Source organism: Phocoena sinus, chromosome 3 (genome assembly GCF_008692025.1).
Source record: "Phocoena sinus isolate mPhoSin1 chromosome 3, mPhoSin1.pri, whole genome shotgun sequence".
Lineage (NCBI taxonomy): Eukaryota > Metazoa > Chordata > Mammalia > Artiodactyla > Phocoenidae > Phocoena > Phocoena sinus.
In genome coordinates, this window is record NC_045765.1 from 11,252,211 (window position 1) to 11,268,421 (window position 16,211).

Sequence of the window (16,211 nt, forward strand, 5' to 3'; positions counted from 1 at the left end):
TTGTTCGCGGAAACAGACAGACAAGAACAGGGAAAGGAGGTGAGGAGAGGAAAAGCAAAAACCTGGCATGTGAGTCAGAGCTTCAGGGAAGTGCAGGGCTTGGTTCTGAGGAGCCCCGGTGCCTCTGCCCATGAACCCAATGGCACTCTGTGACTTTGGAGACACTGTGTGTCTCCAGAGAAAGGGCAGATACGGGACTGAAAAGCGGGCTCCACAGGCAGGGTCAGAGGAGATCCTGGCTTGGCTCTAAAAGGACCCTCTCCCAGCAAGTGTAGGAAGGGGGTGGACTCCCTCTGACCAGAGGTGGCAAACCTGGGCCTGTGGACCTCCAGGCAATTCACCCATTTGGTGGCAAGTGGACACTGACATTCCCTCCACCTGGATTTGGGGACCCTATAACATAGCAACAATAATCCTAATCCAACCTCATCGGCATTGTTACAGTTGTTTTAGGGGACACAGAAGCCCCGAGGTTGACAGAAGTCCCAACCTGCGGATCAGGGTGAGGTGGGAGAGCAGGCAGGAAGGATTCTGAGCAGGGGACCTGGGATCAAGCCCCATTAAGTGCCTACTGTTTGCCTCTCTCTCATCTACCAGCCCCCTCTCTGCTGAGGTCTCTTTCATTTTCTGGATACAGCCATTGAGAAGCTACTGTGTGCATGCACCTGGGCCCACCAAGGCAGCAGACGTGCCCTGCCCCTGGACTCCCATCGGGTGAAGAGGAACCTGATTCCCCATCACGGGCAAAAGCAGCAGAGGCCCCGAGGGTCAGGGCCCCCCTTGAAGCGAGGATGAGGCCACATTCTCCTCTGTCCACCCAGGTCTATCTGTCTGTCTCTCTCCTGTGTCTCTGCCTCTCTCCTCCATCTCTCTGTCTCTAGGTCTGGATCTCTGTCTCCGCCCTATTCCCTGTCCGCTTCCGCCCCCTTCTTAACCTCTCTTCCCCAATCCTCCCCGCTTCCTCCCTGCTCGCGCCCCTCCTTCTCCCTCTCCCCTCACCTGCCGCCAGCAGGGGGTGCTGCGGTGCGGCCTCGGCTGCCCGGGGAGGCGGGGCGGGCGGCGGCCGCGTCGGGACTCGCCGCGATGGGACCGGAGACGGCGCGGGCGGCGGCGGCGACGGCGCAGACAAAGGCGCGGGCGGTGCGGAGGGCGGCGCGGAGGGCGGCGTGGAGGGCGCGGGCCCCGGAGCCAGCGAGTGAGCGGGCCGCCCGTCTGCGGGGACTCGGCGCCGCGGGGCCGCACCCGCCTAGCGCCCGGACACTTGCGGGGTGCAGAGCCGGCAGGGTGAGCCCGGCCAGCTGAGCCAGCGCTGGGAGCGCGGGGGGCCCCGAAGTTCCAGGGCCGGGGAGAGGGCGCTGGGAGTCCCGAAGTTCCGGATACGGAGGCTGGGGGCAGCTGGGGGAGCCCCGAAGTTCCAGGGCTTGAGAGGGCGCGGGGACCCCGAAGTTCCGGAGTCGGGGTCGGGGAGGGGACAGTGCGAGCGGTTCCCGAAGTTCCGGACCCGTCATTGGAGGAGGCTGTGAAGATGTCTCCGACGTTTCGGACCTGGGGTGGAGGGGCGACGCGAGGGAACCCCGAAATTCAGGACCCGGGGATGGCAGGGTGGCAGGGGCGTCCCCGAAGTTCAGGAGTCAGGAACAGCGCGCAGGATCCCCTAAGCTCCGGACCTGCGGTTGCAGGAGGTAGATAACGTGTCCCCGAAGTTCTGGACCCGGAGTGGGGCGGGGCGTCGCAGGGATCCTGGAAGTTCCAGGGTCGGGGGCGGCACTTCACGAAGTTGGGGCGCGCATAGGGCACCCTGGTCCTGACCCTGGGAACTCGATCCTGACTGAATATCAGATCCCCTGGACTGGGGCTCCTGGGGTGGGGCTTCGCCCCCGCACGCGATTGTGGATCCCGGACACCGGGCGGAGTCGGGCTCCCCTTTGGAGCCCCGCGGCCGGCAGCGTCCGAGGCGCATGACTTTTGGTGAGTAACTTTTCCCAATGCCGCAAGTCGCTGCAGGAACATCCGCTGCAGGAACGTCCGGGCAGGAGGGGCCTGAGTTTCTAGGATCCCTGCGCCCCGGAACCCTGGCTCGACCCAGGACTCACCCCCAACCCCGGCCAAAGTCTCTGCCCCTCCCCCACCCAGGGGCTCCGGTTTCAGACCCTGTGACCGGGACAGAAGCTGCCCAGGACAGAGTCGGGGGGCATTCCCCCCTCTAACCACGGAGGCTACCGAGTCCAGGCCTCCCTTCCCTTAGTTTGCCTCCCCCCCTCCCCCAGGTCTTTCGTGGACCTGGATCCCGCCCAGCCCCATGGCACTGGGATTGAGTGGTGATGGGTGGGCACCATGGTAGACCTGTTCAGCTACATCTTGTCTTTTTAACTAGGCTGGAGGCTCCCTGGGGATTTGGACTTTGACTCCAAGGTGTGCCTCTGCCCTACAGTGGAAGCTGAGGGGTCTCTTTGTGGGTCCAGTGGGGGACGGGTCTCCCAGTAGGCACCTGTCAATGCCCCACTTTTTGATGGAGGCCCTGCTTTGAGAAGTGATGGACGAAAGTGTCAGGAAATACTGAACAGGAGTTGGCCACCTTGGCCTCCTCCACCCAGCCCAGAGATTGAGAAGACTTCACTGGGGGTCCAGTAACCAGGAAGATGTGAGGTATATGCTGGGCTGTTAGATGCCACCTGGCTCCTATCAGAGGCCGTCTCCTGCCCAGGGTGTTGCAAGAGTTTCCTCCCAATGGAGAGAGTTGGGGTCTTTTTGCTGAGTGATTCCCTCACTTTTGGATTGAAGTTCTATGAATGGTGTACTTGGAAGTGGGTCCTGGGGCTGGACATGCTTGGCCTCCCACAGCTTGGTCTGGGGAGACACTCACAAACCTTCTGTCCCCCCAGAGGCCAAGCCAGCTGTTCCTACCATCCCCCTGGCTGTCCCTTGGAGCCCACCCAGACAAGCCTGACCAATGTCCACAGCCAGGTGAGCCCCTGCTTCTACCAAAGCTTGGCCTTGAGTCCGCTGGGGGGCCGGTTCCTGGCCCCCGCTGAACACCCTCTCCCCATGCAGGGAGCAGCCCATCTTCAGCACACGGGCGCACGTGTTCCAGATCGACCCGGCCACCAAGCGGAACTGGATCCCTGCGGGCAAACACGCACTCACTGTCTCCTACTTTTACGATGCCACCCGCAACGTCTACCGAATCATCAGCCTTGGGGGTGCCAAGGTCCTGGTGGGGCTTGGGTGGGGTGGCAGGTGCCAAGGATCCTAGGGACAAGCCCGGTTCAGTCGCTTCCTTGCTGTGTGCCTTGGGGGCCGGGGGAGTACCCTGAGTCTTTCTGGGTCTCAGTCTTCCTCCTGAAATGGCTCAGACCAAGGACTTCTGAGGTGCTAATACAAAGCTATATCCCTGGGGGTTTCACATTCATTATTACCAGTCCCATCACCCGGGAACTTTTCTCCCCACCGCCTTCCCCAGGCCATCATCAACAGCACTGTCACCCCCAACATGACATTTACCAAAACGTCCCAGAAGTTCGGGCAGTGGGCAGACAGTCGCGCCAACACCGTCTATGGCCTTGGCTTTGCTTCTGAGCAACATCTGACTCAGGTGGGCCTGCAGGGATACATGATGGGAGGAATGGGGCTGGGGCTGGGTCTTCTCTTGGGTGCACTGGGGGACCCTGGACAGATGCTGGGCCTCCATCTTCCCAGCTGCAGAATGGGCCTACAGAATTGGACAAGCCAGTAGCTCCTTCCCAATTTTCTGGTTCACATTCCAGCTCTGTTGGCCACCTGCTCTGATTTCGGACACACCCTGCCCCTCTCTGGGTGCCTAGGATGGGCTGGGTGCTTCCCCGCACCGCTGGCATTACCTTCTTTATCGCCTTCCTCCACCCTCTGCTGTTTCTAGAGTTCAGTATTGTCCTATCCATTGTTTCCCTGTATGGTTCGTGCTCTCTGAATCCTATTGAGTTCGTGATGCTTTTCTTCTAGAAGCATTAGTTTTCCTTTCAAATTTAGATCATTGAATTAATTTCTACCGGAGGTTTAAAGTAGGAGTGTTTTTTTCCCACATGAGTATTCAGTTGCTCTTGGGCCATTTTTTGAAAAAAACATCTACCCCCCCCAACCCCCAATGAATTGCACTGGCCCCTTTGCACAAATCAAGTGGCTGTCTGTCTGTAAATATGTTTCTTTAAAAAATTACTTTCAAGCTGAGGAAATTTATTTTAAAATGAAAAAAAAAAAAGTGTATCTTACCCTAGCTGGAAATGAAAGACAGATTAGCACCCACCTGAGGCTCTCCTTGCTGAAATAAGCCTGACTGAGAGGGAAAGGGGGCCCCTTTCTCAAGGTGGCTCAATGTGATACACCTCCATGAACATTCCCCGGCCCCCCCCCCCCGCCATCCTGATAACCCACTCTGCTCATTGGGCATCGTTTTCCAAGCCTACTTCCCACTCTTCCAGTTCATGAGAGGAGGGGATGCACTCAATTCTAAAGTTCCTTCCAAAGCGACAGAGGTGCTACTGGGTGGAGCTAATGTGGTGGGACCCTGGGAGAGGGGGCTGGGGGTTTGTTGACTGTCTGTTCCTACCCCCCATTCCTCAGTTTGCTGAGAAGTTCCAGGAAGTGAAGGAAGCAGCGAGGCTGGCACGGGAGAAATCTCAGGATGGGGGAGAGCTCACCAGTCCAGCCCTGGGGCTCACTGCCCACCAGGTCAGCACTCCCTGTCCCATGCGTGCCAGGAGCTCAACTGATATTGGGGGGGTCTAGGTGCTGTGCCGGTTCCCAGGACCAAATGCTCACAGATGATGTAAAACTAGATCCATGGCAAGGACCATGGAAGAGGGCTGTGGGTGCCATGGGAGCGTGTCATAGGCTGTCCAAATGTTAGATCAAGGAAGGCCAGAAAACCAGCTCACAGGGCAGAGTTGAAATGTGGGAGTTGAAATGGCTAAGTAGAGCGGCAGAGTAAAAAACTGTCCCTGGGTGTTTTCCCCCACTAACTTATTCGTATCATTTACTTATTTAGTTTAAATATTTATTATTTATTTTACTTATGTATTTTGGCGGCACCGGGTCTTAGTTGCAGCTCGTGGGATCTTTGTTGCGGCATGCAGACTCTTAGTTGTGGCACGCATGCAGGATCTATTCCCTGACCAGGGATCAAACGCGGGCCCCCTGCATTGGGAGCACGGAGTCCCACCCGCTGGACCACCAGGGAAGTCCCTCAGCACATTTATTGACCACATACTGTGTGCCAGGCCCAGGGCTGGGCACAGGGATTAAGGAGATGAAAAAGTAGGTTGGTCCAGGCAGCAGGTGGATTCATAATGAATTTAGCCTGATGGAGTGTGTTTCCTGTAGGAATTTTAAATGGATGTTGAAATTTGGCCCCAGGGAAGGTCATTGCTCTGAGGGAACAGCATGGAGGTTTCAGATTGCTCCCCGCTTTGCAGATTATGAGTATCTCCCGGGGTTTAGGCTAGCCTGCATCAGGTTTGCTCCTGGGGGTTGGTGAGAGCCCAGCAGGCAAGGTGGGGGGCAGGGCCCAGAAAGGGGCCATCGGGAGCCATTGGTGGTGGGTGAGGAGGGGAAAGGAGCAGTCAGATCCCAGTGCTGGGAAGGACCTCCTGCCCTCAGTCACGACCCACGTAGCATCATGCCTCACTGTGCCCTCACTTCTGCCCATGCTCTTAGGTGCCCCCGAGCCCCCTCGTCAGCTCCAACGGCCCCGGCGACGAGAAGCTATTCCGCAGCCAGAGCGCGGACGCTCCCGGCCCCGCTGAGCGCGAGCGGCTCAGAAAGATGCTGTCCGAGGGGTGAGGGGGTAGGGCGGGGCACAGGGGCGTGGCAGGACGAAGGGCTGGGGAAGAGGGGAGAGGAAGTTCTCAGAAACTGTAGGGGCTTGTTCAAGCGGCGGGATCTGACACTGGACCCAAGGCCTGTGGTAGGAGAGGAGACACCCAGATTATGCCCCTTCCAGAGCCGACCCCGCTCCTGCCTCATCCATTACTCGGGGCTAACCCTGGCCTGTCCACATCTCCCCCGGCTAATTCTAAACCCACGGGTGCCTCCCCACCCACTTTGTTCTGTCCACATCCCCTGGGCTGATCCTGCTTGGCCTTCCGACTGTGTCTCACTGAACTGACACCAAAGCGCCTACTTTGACCCCACCCCCGACAAGACTCCGCCTCCCCGGGACGTCCCCACCCCCTAGTCCCGAGGTACCTTGGCCCCAACCATAACCCCGCCCCCAGCCCAGCACCTCCCTCACCCTGCCTCAGGCCTAGTGAGGCCCCGCCCTGCCCTCTGCCGACTCCAGCGTCCCCGCAGCTCGGTGGGCGAGGTGCAGTGGGAGGCCGAGTTCTTCGCGCTTCAGGACAGTAACAACAAGTTGGCGGGCGCCCTGCGAGAGGCCAACGCCGCCGCCGCCCAGTGGAGGCAGCAGCTGGAGGCCCAGCGCGCAGAGGCCGAGAGGCTGCGACAGCGGGTGAGGAAGCCCCTCCCTCCCAGAGACCCCAAGTGGCCCGGACGATTGTGAAGCCCCGGCCTCCTATCTGTCCCGGGTTCCCTGGCTGGCTGTGTGATCTTGGCAAATCACTTCCCTGAGCCTTAGTTTCTTGTTCTGTAGTATGGGTCTGAAATAATGTCAGCCTCAGAGGGTTGTCAGACCCTAAAGACCTACCTGCCAGAGGCGGGGTGGTGGCCCCAACCAGAAGGGGTTAGTGCCCAGTCATGGGCTTGGCTGGTCAGGCATATTCCCCAGGGATCAGGAGAGTACTGGCTGGGGCGTCAGGGGCTGACCTTCCTGTCTGCACAGGTGGCTGAGCTGGAGGCCCAGGCTGCCACCGCCGAGCCACCTGCAGTCAGTGAGAAGGAGGGACCGGGCCAGTCGCTGGAGCAGCTGGAGGCACTAGTGCAAACTAAGGACCAGGTGTGTGAGTGTGTCTGTATGCGTTTGTGTTTCCTTGGGCCCTGCCTTCCCTGATCTCCCATGGGGGAGCCAGGACTCTCAGAATGGATTCTGGGAACTTCTCCATTAGGAGATCCAGACGCTGAAGAGCCAGACTGGTGGTCCCCGTGAGGCCCCAGACAGCGCCGAGCGTGAGGAGACACAGCAGAAGGTGCAGGTGTGTGCGGTTGCTGTGAGGCGGGTGGGGTGACCACCCAGGGCAGCCAGCCTGTGATATAGGACAGACCTGGCATCTTCCCTACCTGGTGGGTTCTGGGCAGCTATGTGCCTCCCTGAGTTTCAGTTTCTTCACCTATAAATGGAGTAGGAAGACATCTAAGGTTGTGAAGGATTTGGATGGCCCGGTGCATGGAAGGACTGAATCAGTGGGTGGTTTATAAAACATGGTTATTAGTGCAATGTTTCATCTCCTTCCGTTCAGTCAACAAGCAGTTTTTGAGTCTCTGTTGAATCTTCATTCTTGACCCCATCAAATCCTCACACTTTCCCAGCCTGAGGTCAGGAGCTTGCATTTGTAGCCAGGTGTGCTGGCCTGGCCCTCACTGTAGACTTTATCTGAGAAACCTTCAAGCACGTCCTGTGAGTCCAGCAGGAGGGAGAAGTTAAAGGAGCTGGTGCCCCCAAAGAGAGAGAGGTTGGGGGAATGCTCCCTGTTGTTTCCTGGGCAGAGTGCACAGCATATGCAAAGGCCCTGAGGTGGGGAGAAAGTATGTTCAAGGAGCCACAAGGAAGCCAGCAAGCCTGGGTTGGAATGAGCGAGGAGGGGTATGGATTTCATTCCCAGCATGATGGGTGACGAGGGTCTTGAGCAGAAGAGGAATGTGGTCATTTCAGTGATGTTCCAATCAGGGGACCGGGGAGTGTCTTGGGTAGAGGTGGCAGGGAGGAGGCCAGGAGACAGAGAGGGCTTGGCCCAGAGTGGAGGCTGTGGGGATAGCATTCAGATGCTGGACCCTTGAGACTTGCTGGGGCCCCCAACCCTGCTTGCCCTCTCCCTGCAGGAACTGGAGACCCGAAACGCGGAGCTGGAGCACCAGCTGCGGGCAACGGAGCGCAGCCTGGAGGAGGCACGGGTAGAGCGGGAGCGGGCACGGGCCGAGGTGGGCCGGGCCGCGCAGCTGCTGGACGTCAGGCTGTTTGAGCTGAGCGAGCTGCGGGAGGGCCTGGCCCGCCTGGCCGAGGGCACGCCCTGAGTCCGGCCTCTGGGTCTACGTGGGAGCAGGGGCCTGCGGGAGCTAGTTTTACATGAACGATTCCCGCCTGGGGCACGGGCCAGGCCGCAGGCGGCACAGTGGGCCATTCCCCCGGCAGGGACTGGGGCCCGACTCAGCCTGGGGAGGGCCTGTCCACAGTACTCCAGCCGGCCCTGGCTGTTCACAGCTCACGGGCTGTTTTTGAGCTCTTCATCGTGTAGAATTTCTAGACTCCCCAGGGCATGTGCTGGTGCCCAAATTACATTTCTAAGCGTGGCTGTGTGTGTGGTGTGTGAGTAGCCAGGTACCTGGTCGCCGTCACTGGACCCGCTGCCCTCGGTCTGTGTAGGGTTTGGTAAGCCACTCAGAGATGAGAGGGAGGCTCAGAAAGCCTCAGGGGCGTGCCCAGGCCACATGGCTCTGCTGCCCCATCTTCTTGGGCTCTGCCCATGTTGTCTGGACCAGTTTGGACTAAGGTGGACCCTGGTTAAGGACTCCTCCCACCACTTCACTCTGGCCACAAACCCCAAATACAAGCAGGTGGGCAGGAGGGGAAGGTCCTAGCCCATGGCTGTGTTCACTGGGCATGGGAGGAATCTCACCAAAACATCTGCATTTGCAGAGAAGAGCAGTTGCTATGCCCATTTTCCAGATGAAGAAACCAAGGCCCATATAAGGGGGCTTCACCAACCCAAGGTCACTCGGCTGGAATGGTCAGCACTGCAGTTCAAAGCTTTGGGCCTGGCCCCACAGGAAAGGAGACCTGGGGGGTGGGGGGGGTGGTAAGTGGTGTTCTGGGAGACTTGAGAAGTATAGGCAGTCATACCCTCCCCCCTCTGCCCCTGCTCCCTGAGAGTCAGACTGGGGAAGTCAAAAGACTCATTTATTGAGCATCTCCTGCAAGCGACACACCTTCGCTCTGGGGCCCCACGGCACCCCCAGGGTGACCCTGGGCTGGGGTCACTGTACGTGGACTTGGGCCCAACCTCATAGCTTTCTTTCCTCCTCTGCAGCCTGCCTCTTGGCCAAGGTTCTGAGGAGGGGCCACCAGGGGCTGCAGGGTGGGGTGGAGGGCTGCGCACTGCACGTGGGTGTCCGTGGGCTCCACTGAGGGGGACTGGGCAGACTAGGAGGAGAGATTATCCTGAGGGGAGGACCCTCCAACCTTCAGCTGGATGAAGGCGTCCCAGGCTGGGCAGACGGGGGCCGTGTGGAACTCAGGCCGGGCCCTGAGCGGGTGCTGGGGACAAGCAGGCCTCAGGCTGGGCCCTGGATGGACACCCCCTGCGGCCAGCCCCGCTGGCCTTCTGCCGCTGCAGTGCCTGCTCTACTTTCTCCTTGAAGCGCCGGTTCTTCTGCTTGATTTTGGCCAGCTCGGCCTTGCGCTTGGCCTCCAGGTCGGGATCCTGGCATGGGGAGGACCGGAAGGTGGCTAAGCTGATCATCCGTGGGGAAGCTTGTGCCCCATGCCCACTCCACCACCAGCTCAGCCCTCACCTTCCCCTCCAGGATCATCTGCTTCCGCTTATTAATCTCTTTCTTTTCATCAAAGTTGGCTGCCTCCAGTTTCTGCAGGGGGGTGGGGGAGGGAGAGGCCGCCTTGGGGGTCACCATCTTGCAGGAAGCACCCTGGGCCCCGAGGACCAGCCCCTTCCCCGACACTCACAATCTCACACTCCCTCCGCACCACGTTGACCTGTGTGAGGATCTCTAGCACCTCAGGTTCCTCCACCGAGAACTCCTCCAGCTTCTTCTCTGTGGGGACAGCAGGGTCACAGGGGGGCAGGCACGACATGGAGGGGATTTCAACTATGTAGTGAGTTCCCTGTGTAGCAGGGCATGCAAGGCCATCCAGGGCCGTAGCAGATAAGAATCAGGTGGACAAGATCTAAGATTTCAGACCCAAAGAAGGTACAGACTGCTCTTTTTTTTGTTGTTAGCAATACTATGAATTTGACTACGGATTTTTTTTTTTTCCTGGAAACAGTGTCCTTTAAAGTAAGACATTTCTGAATCTTAGGACAGTCTGTGCAGTGGCCGGAGGTGCCCCAGAGGTTCTCGGTCTTGGCTACCCATTAAGCCACCCAAGGGGGTTTTTCAAACATGCCCAGGCCCGAGCCCTGGGGCTTCTGACTTATCCACAGGGACCACCCACACACTCTGGTCTGAGAAACCACCAAAGTCCCTTCCCACCAGATGTGGCTTTCAGCTGCTGAAGGCCACTGCAGAGCTTGTTTCAACAACTGGGCAAAAGAAACTTCTTTGAGGGTTGCATAAGAAGGAAAGCGCAGTTTAAGCCTGCTCATGTGAGCAGGCTAGCGGGTGTCTGATAGGGTTGAGTGGCATCTCACCCAGAAGCACCCGCCTCCCCTCCCCTGCCCCTCCACTCACTGATCTGCTCCTCGATGGCGTGTACCAGGTGGATGTCATACTGTGTCACCAGCGTGATGGCCTGTCCCTGCCGCCCTGTGGGGACACACCCAGGCTGTGTGCTGGAGGCCAAGACAAAGGGCCGACAGAAGCAGGTCCTGACCAGCAGGCGGCTCAGGGCTCCTCTCAATCAAGGGGAACAGAACAGGAGCTCGGTGGGTGAGTGAGGGAGTGGAAATGAACGACGCTCAGGGCGTCAGGGCTCAACCCCCTGCCTGACCTCTGCGTAGTAGGTAGTTCTGCCCCAGGGGAGCTGCAGGACTCCAGGGAGAGGCAGCTCTCCTGCCAGCTTGGCCTTATACAGGTGATGTGGCTGATTTCCCATTTCGGTGTGGCCGCCAGGGAGCCCAGGCCAAGTTCTGTCAGTAATAAGCCCAGACAGGCTTCAGCTCAGATCTCTGCACACCACTTTCTCCATTCCCCGTTCCTGTGACAGTGACTAGTGCTGGAACAGCACTGGCAGCTGGCCAGGCCCATGGCCCTCGGAGCAGCCCCAAACAGGTGTCACCTTCTTATTACCCATTGTTGGATTAGGCAGTGGGGGCCCAGAGAGCTGATGTGACCTTCCTGAGGCCACAGGGCAGGAGAGAAGGGCCAGGCCCAGTCTGGCCCCAGAAACCATATCTCTGCCCACTCCAGGTGTGAGAAAATCTCCTGGACTCCGTGCCCTTCCTGGGTGGGGCTGGGGAGCAGACACAAGGATGCCTCCTTGGCTCCTAGCCAGAGTCACAGTGAGGGGTTGAACTTGGACGCCAAATCCCACAGGGCAGCGTCATACCCACCAGGACTCGTACACCTATTTGCTGCTGGGCATGGATTGGCAGCCCTGACGGGTAAAGGGGCCTGGGGTGAGGCAACAGGGAGTGGTGGGGATGGGGCCAGTGTGTGCTGTGTCCCCAGGGGACAGCACGTGTCACTGTTAGTGCTGCTGGGGGTGAGAAGACAGAGCATCCCCACCTACGGTTTTGAAAGGCTGATTCCCCCAACTTGCAAGTGCTTCCTCTAGTGTCTTTCACCTGTGGCCTGTAGCCCTCCTGTGTCCCACCAGCTTGTGACTCTGGCTCCTTGTGGTGTGGGCAGGCAGGAAGGGCGGGTGCCAAAGGCTTTCCCGCCCTGTCTGCTCACCTGCACGGGCTGTCCGGCCGACTCGGTGGATATAGATCTTCGGGAGCCCGGGGGTGTTGTGGTTGATGACCACCTGTACCGTGGGAATGTCCAGGCCCCTGGAGAGAGAGGTCGGTCAGCACCTCTGTCCACGTGGGGAAACTGAGGTTGGGACTCACCCAAGGTCACTCAGCAGTGAAGCTGAGGCTGCCTGACCCACGCCTGAAGTCAGTCCCTCCCTCTGGCCCTTTCGTGGGGGGCGTCATGGGGAAGGGAGTACCCTGGAGCTGCTCACCGGGAGGCAACATCTGTCGCGATCAGGATCCGGTAGATGCTGGACTTGAACTTGGACAGGGCAGCAAAGCGTTCTTTCTGTGCCGGATTGGGGAGAGAATTGGGGGTGGGGGGCGGGGTGTGAGGTAGCATCTCAACAAACGTTTGAGCGCTTACTGTGTGAGGCCTGGGGACAGGGCAGAGGCCAGGACAGTCTCCGCCCTCAAGTGGCTCACAGTCCAGTGAGGGAGATGACCTTGAGGAGGCCGGACTGGGGCAGACAGGTGGCAGGAAGAGTGTTCCAGGCACAGGAAAGGACCTGGGCAAAAGCCCTGAGGCTGGGAGAAGTCCCCAGGGCAAGGCTGGCGAGTGAGGGGATCTGTGGGGCCGCCCAGTGCCTCACCTGTTTCATCATGGAATGCAGAGCCACGGTGGGGAAGTTGAATTTGCGTAGCATCATGCACAGAACCTGACAGGTCCTGGCAGGAAGGATGTGCTGTCAGCCCATCTAGCGCCAGGGTCCTCGAAAGGCGCTCCTGGCCCTCCCACCCCCCGAGTCCCCAAGGAGGTGTCCCTGCACAGCTGGGGAAGGAGAAGCCGGGGTGCAGTGTCCTGCCCACTGACCCCTCCCCTGCCCGAGGCCAACAAGAGTGGGTCCTACACCCAGACTTTTCTCTTCTGGTGGCCAAGAAATTCTTGGGGGGCAGCAGTCAGGAGGTCTCCTCCACGTGCTGTGGACTGCCCTTCTACGCTGGCTCAGGCTAGGCTACTCTACAGCTCCTTGACGCTCTCCCTAAACACCTCAAAGGATTCTGAAATCCCTGGGTCTGCGGAGAGGACAGCCCCAGGTGTTGGTGCTGATGTGCTGGGCCTCATTGATATCCTGAGACCACAGCGAATAGGCTGCTCCAGGGCCTTCTCAGCTGCTGCAGGGGTCTCCTGGAGAGAGCCTGAGGCCCTGAGCCCTTCCGGTTAAAGGCAGGTCTGAAACCCCAAATCCTGGCTCTGCCTTCAGGAGGGGTGACCTTGGCAAACTGCTTGACCTCTCTGAGCCCCCTTGAGTGCAGCCTCTGAAACTGCTGGTCTGAGCAGAAGCCCCGGAGTGCCAAGACCACCTGTATGCCTCATACCTCCAGCCTTGGGCCACCTCTCAGGCCTCCGTGAGGGGCTATGGGAGGGGCGCCCGGGGACGGGAGAGGCTGGCCTGCCCACACTCACTTGCATGTGTTGGTGAAGATGATGATGGACCAGTCCTCGTGCTCGTCTTGGAAGTTCTGGATCAGGTGGACCAGGTAGGCATCCTTGACCTTCTCAGGCACTAGCAGGTAGCGCTGGTCCAGCTGTTCTACTGTACGCACACTGGGGACAGGCGGGCCTGTTTCCCCTTCTGTTGAATGAGGCCAATAGCCCACCCTGCCCATGGGTAGTAACCTCTGTTGCGTGTGACCCCCACTTGGACTCCCGCCTGCCCTGCTCCCCCAGGAGCGTGGCTATGGACTCACGGGGCCTGAGCCTCCCAGAAGAAGGGCTGGTTGGTGGCCAGGCCCTGCAGCTCCCTCAGCGTGTCGGTCAGCGTGGCACTGAAGAGCAGCGTCTGCCTGCGGGCCGGCACAGCCGCCAGGATGGCCTCCAAGTCCACGGTGAAGTCAGTGCAGCCCTGCTCCAACAGCCGGTCCGCCTCATCCATCACCTGTAGTGCCGGCAGCAGGAGGTAGGGATCTGGGGTGAGGATGCTGTCCAAGTCCTGACTACATGCCTGGGCTCGATCCACCTTCCCCATGTGCCTCCTTCCTGGTCTAAGATGTGGGCCCTAGAGCACTCTCCCTCTAGGTCTTGGAGGCCTTCTCCCTCACCCATCTCAGCTCCAATGTCACCTCCTCAGAGAGGCCCAGCCCCCAACTATCTTTACTAATACAGGCCCCCTTTTGTTGGTTCCTGAGCTGTTCTTATCACCACTCCCAACGTGGTACTGGATGGCCTGTGGGACACACATTTCCCACATGGATGTATCAGGGCCCCAGGCTGACTTACCAGGAAGCGAATCTTCTTTATGCTGAAGGTATTGGAGCTGCGGAGGTGGTCAGCCAGGCGCCCTGGTGTGGCGATGACCACATGTGGTTTCCGGGAGAGCTCCAAGGCCTGGGCCACCATGTCTGTGGGTGGAGGGCGAGAGGTGGGGCTGGGTGGATGGTCTGAGGCTGCAGAGGGTCCATGCCCAGAGCCTCCCTGGGCCCCCCATACCCATGCCGCCGACAACGATGCAGTCTTTCAAGCCCAGAGGCTTCCCCAGGACCCGGAACTGCTCTGCGATCTGGTAGGCCAGCTCCCTGTGGGCATGAAGGGGCCAGCCTGGGTCAGATAGCGGTTTTGTGCTTGCCTCTCATTCCCATCTCCACCCTACGGCCTCCTGCCTGGACCTCTCCTGTTCACACACCCTCCGAGGCTCCCAGTCCCCTTTGGACAAAGGTTCTGATACTGAGTGTTGGAGGCCCCTTGTGGCCCCTACCCTCTCACTAGGCTGGATCCCCAAACAGCCCATGGCTTGTTCCCTGCCAGTCCTACCCACACTGGCCTTTCTTCTTCCCACGTCCTCAGCAATGGCCTCAACACCACAGTCATCAAAGCCTGAGACCCAAGTGTCAGTCCCCCCTCCCCCAGGGCTGGTCAGTGTCCAAGTCCTCTCCTCTCTGCCCCCAGCCCCAGCTCCGCCCAGGCCTTTTCTCCGCCTGTGTCCCTACTTCCCGGCCTTCCTGCGTGCCCTTGAGTCAAGCCCTGTGCTCAGAACTTTTCACACACTGTCTTGTTAATTCTTCAGCACCTCTAAGAGGTGGGCATAATTTCTGTCCCCACCTTGCACACATGGAAAGTGCGCTCAGAGAGGTAAAGGCGCTTGCCCAAGAGAACACAGCTGGTTAACTCACCCACGAGGCCTTTGGGGCGCTCACCTGGTGGGTGTTAGGACGAGGCAGAAGATGCCATAGGGATCCTCAGACAGCTTCTGCAAGATGGGCAGGACAAACGCTGCTGTCTTGCCACTGCCTGTCTTGGCACAGCCCAGGCAGTCCCGACCTGGGCAGAGGGCAAAGCAGTGTCACAGGTGTAGACAGGTGTTGTATCGGGCACAGTTTACAGTAGCTAACATTTAATGAGCAATTACTGTATGCTCAGTACTGGCCTGTGCCCTTCCCGTTCCAGGCATTCTGACAACTTTCCATTTAGAGCAACTGACACAATTTAGAAGGGCGAAGCCATTATAATCCCCATTTAACATAAGGGGAAACAAAGTGTCAAAGATTTTCCCAGGATACACAGACAGTGAGTATCAGGCTGGACTGGAACCCACATCCATCTGACCTGAGATACCTGCTACTAACCACGACTTCGTTTTGACTCCTTCCGGGGTATCAGGGCTTGGGAAACCCAGAATGTCCTCCCCGCAATCTGCATCCTACGCTCCCTACTGACTCCTTCATCCTTGTTTATTTAATGCCTCAATCTGTCACATCCTAGGCTTCCTGAAGGCGTCCATTTAATGGCAAAACTGGGTTGGACCAGAGGAGTGGGGAGAAGAGCAGTCTAGGGACCAGAGCCGTGGATTTACCAGTAATCTTGACAACCTCAGTTTCCATTTGTAAAATGGAGGTAGTAATCCAAGCTCTACCGAATTTTCCCAAGACTATTAGTTTTACATCAAACCCTCCCAGTGCTCTGAGGCTATAAAAGTTTCAGAGATTACATCACTTGGGTGCGGGCACACAGCGAGCCAGCCGTACACCCTAAACGCCGACGCTGCCTAGTCTGCCTCCGGAACCCAGGATCGCCCGTAAGGGCCAAGACTGCCCTTCGCCTCACGGGGCCGGCGTGGGCAAAAGCTGCGAGAAGGCAGTGAGGTGACAGGAGCGGGGACGCCTCCTGGAGAAGAGGCCTAGCCATACTCACCTTCCAGGATGGCGGGAATGCAGCCGAGCTGCACGGGCGTGGGCTGCTTCAAACCCAGCTGCCGACATTGTTCCACGAGCCAGGATGACAGCCCAAGCTCCGCAAAGCCAGCCATCCTCGCCGCCAGCCCAGTGTAAGCACCAGTGTGAGCCGTACTTCCGGTGCGTGTTGATGACGTCAGGAAAGCGTTCCAGTTTATTGGATCTGCCTCCTGCCTGGTCCCACCCTCTGCCACTCTTCCCCGAATCCCGTTGGCTCTCAGGATCGAATCGAATTACAGATGCCTGCGAGACGCACTTGCGTCTCCC

The 16,211-nt window shown here is 58.8% G+C and overlaps 2 protein-coding genes across 5 annotated transcripts; one reads left to right on the forward strand and one right to left on the reverse strand.

Annotated features, from left to right (window-relative positions):
- Positions 1-1,100: 1,100 nt before the first annotated feature.
- Positions 1,101-8,433, forward strand: HOMER3 (homer scaffold protein 3). 4 transcript variants are annotated; one of them, XM_032625789.1, is made up of 11 exons: positions 1,859-1,968; positions 2,375-2,412; positions 2,883-2,964; positions 3,052-3,208; positions 3,461-3,592; positions 4,597-4,704; positions 5,689-5,810; positions 6,325-6,481; positions 6,812-6,925; positions 7,035-7,121; positions 7,966-8,433. In XM_032625789.1, exons 3-11 carry the CDS (start codon positions 2,951-2,953, stop codon positions 8,155-8,157), a joined length of 1,083 nt encoding a protein of 360 aa, XP_032481680.1. In that variant the 5' UTR covers positions 1,859-1,968; positions 2,375-2,412; positions 2,883-2,950; the 3' UTR covers positions 8,158-8,433. The 4 variants fall into 4 exon arrangements, with proteins under 4 accessions (XP_032481678.1, XP_032481681.1, XP_032481679.1 ...); XM_032625787.1 differs by lacking the exons at positions 1,859-1,968; positions 2,375-2,412 and adding an exon at positions 1,101-1,284; XM_032625788.1 differs by lacking the exon at positions 2,375-2,412 and having other exon boundaries at positions 1,842-1,968.
- Positions 8,434-8,982: 549 nt separating this feature from the next.
- DDX49 (DEAD-box helicase 49) lies at positions 8,983-16,125 on the reverse strand. Its single transcript, XM_032625783.1, has 13 exons — positions 15,904-16,125; positions 14,910-15,033; positions 14,206-14,291; positions 13,996-14,117; positions 13,467-13,654; positions 13,183-13,323; positions 12,368-12,443; positions 11,987-12,063; positions 11,713-11,810; positions 10,549-10,623; positions 9,824-9,912; positions 9,655-9,726; positions 8,983-9,563 (listed from the first exon to the last, which is right to left on the reverse strand). The coding sequence occupies exons 1-13, from the start codon at positions 16,016-16,018 to the stop codon at positions 9,375-9,377; spliced, it is 1,452 nt and encodes a 483-aa protein (XP_032481674.1). The 5' UTR covers positions 16,019-16,125; the 3' UTR covers positions 8,983-9,374.
- Positions 16,126-16,211: the final 86 nt, after the last annotated feature.

Coding starts and splice junctions, on each gene's coding strand:
- HOMER3 (XM_032625787.1), top strand. Junction 4,705..5,688: donor TGGGGCTCACTGCCCACCAG/GTCAGCACTCCC, acceptor CCATGCTCTTAG/GTGCCCCCGAGCCCCCTCGT. Junction 5,811..6,324: donor AGAAAGATGCTGTCCGAGGG/GTGAGGGGGTAG, acceptor GCGTCCCCGCAG/CTCGGTGGGCGAGGTGCAGT.
- DDX49 (XM_032625783.1), bottom strand. CDS start 16,018: ATGGCTGGCTTTGCGGAGCTTGGGCTGTCATCCTGGCTCGTGGAACAA. Junction 10,624..11,712: donor CGGCCGGACAGCCCGTGCAG/GTGAGCAGACAG, acceptor GTGTCCCCACAG/GGCGGCAGGGACAGGCCATC. Junction 9,727..9,823: donor TGCGGAGGGAGTGTGAGATT/GTGAGTGTCGGG, acceptor ACCCCCCTGCAG/AAACTGGAGGCAGCCAACTT.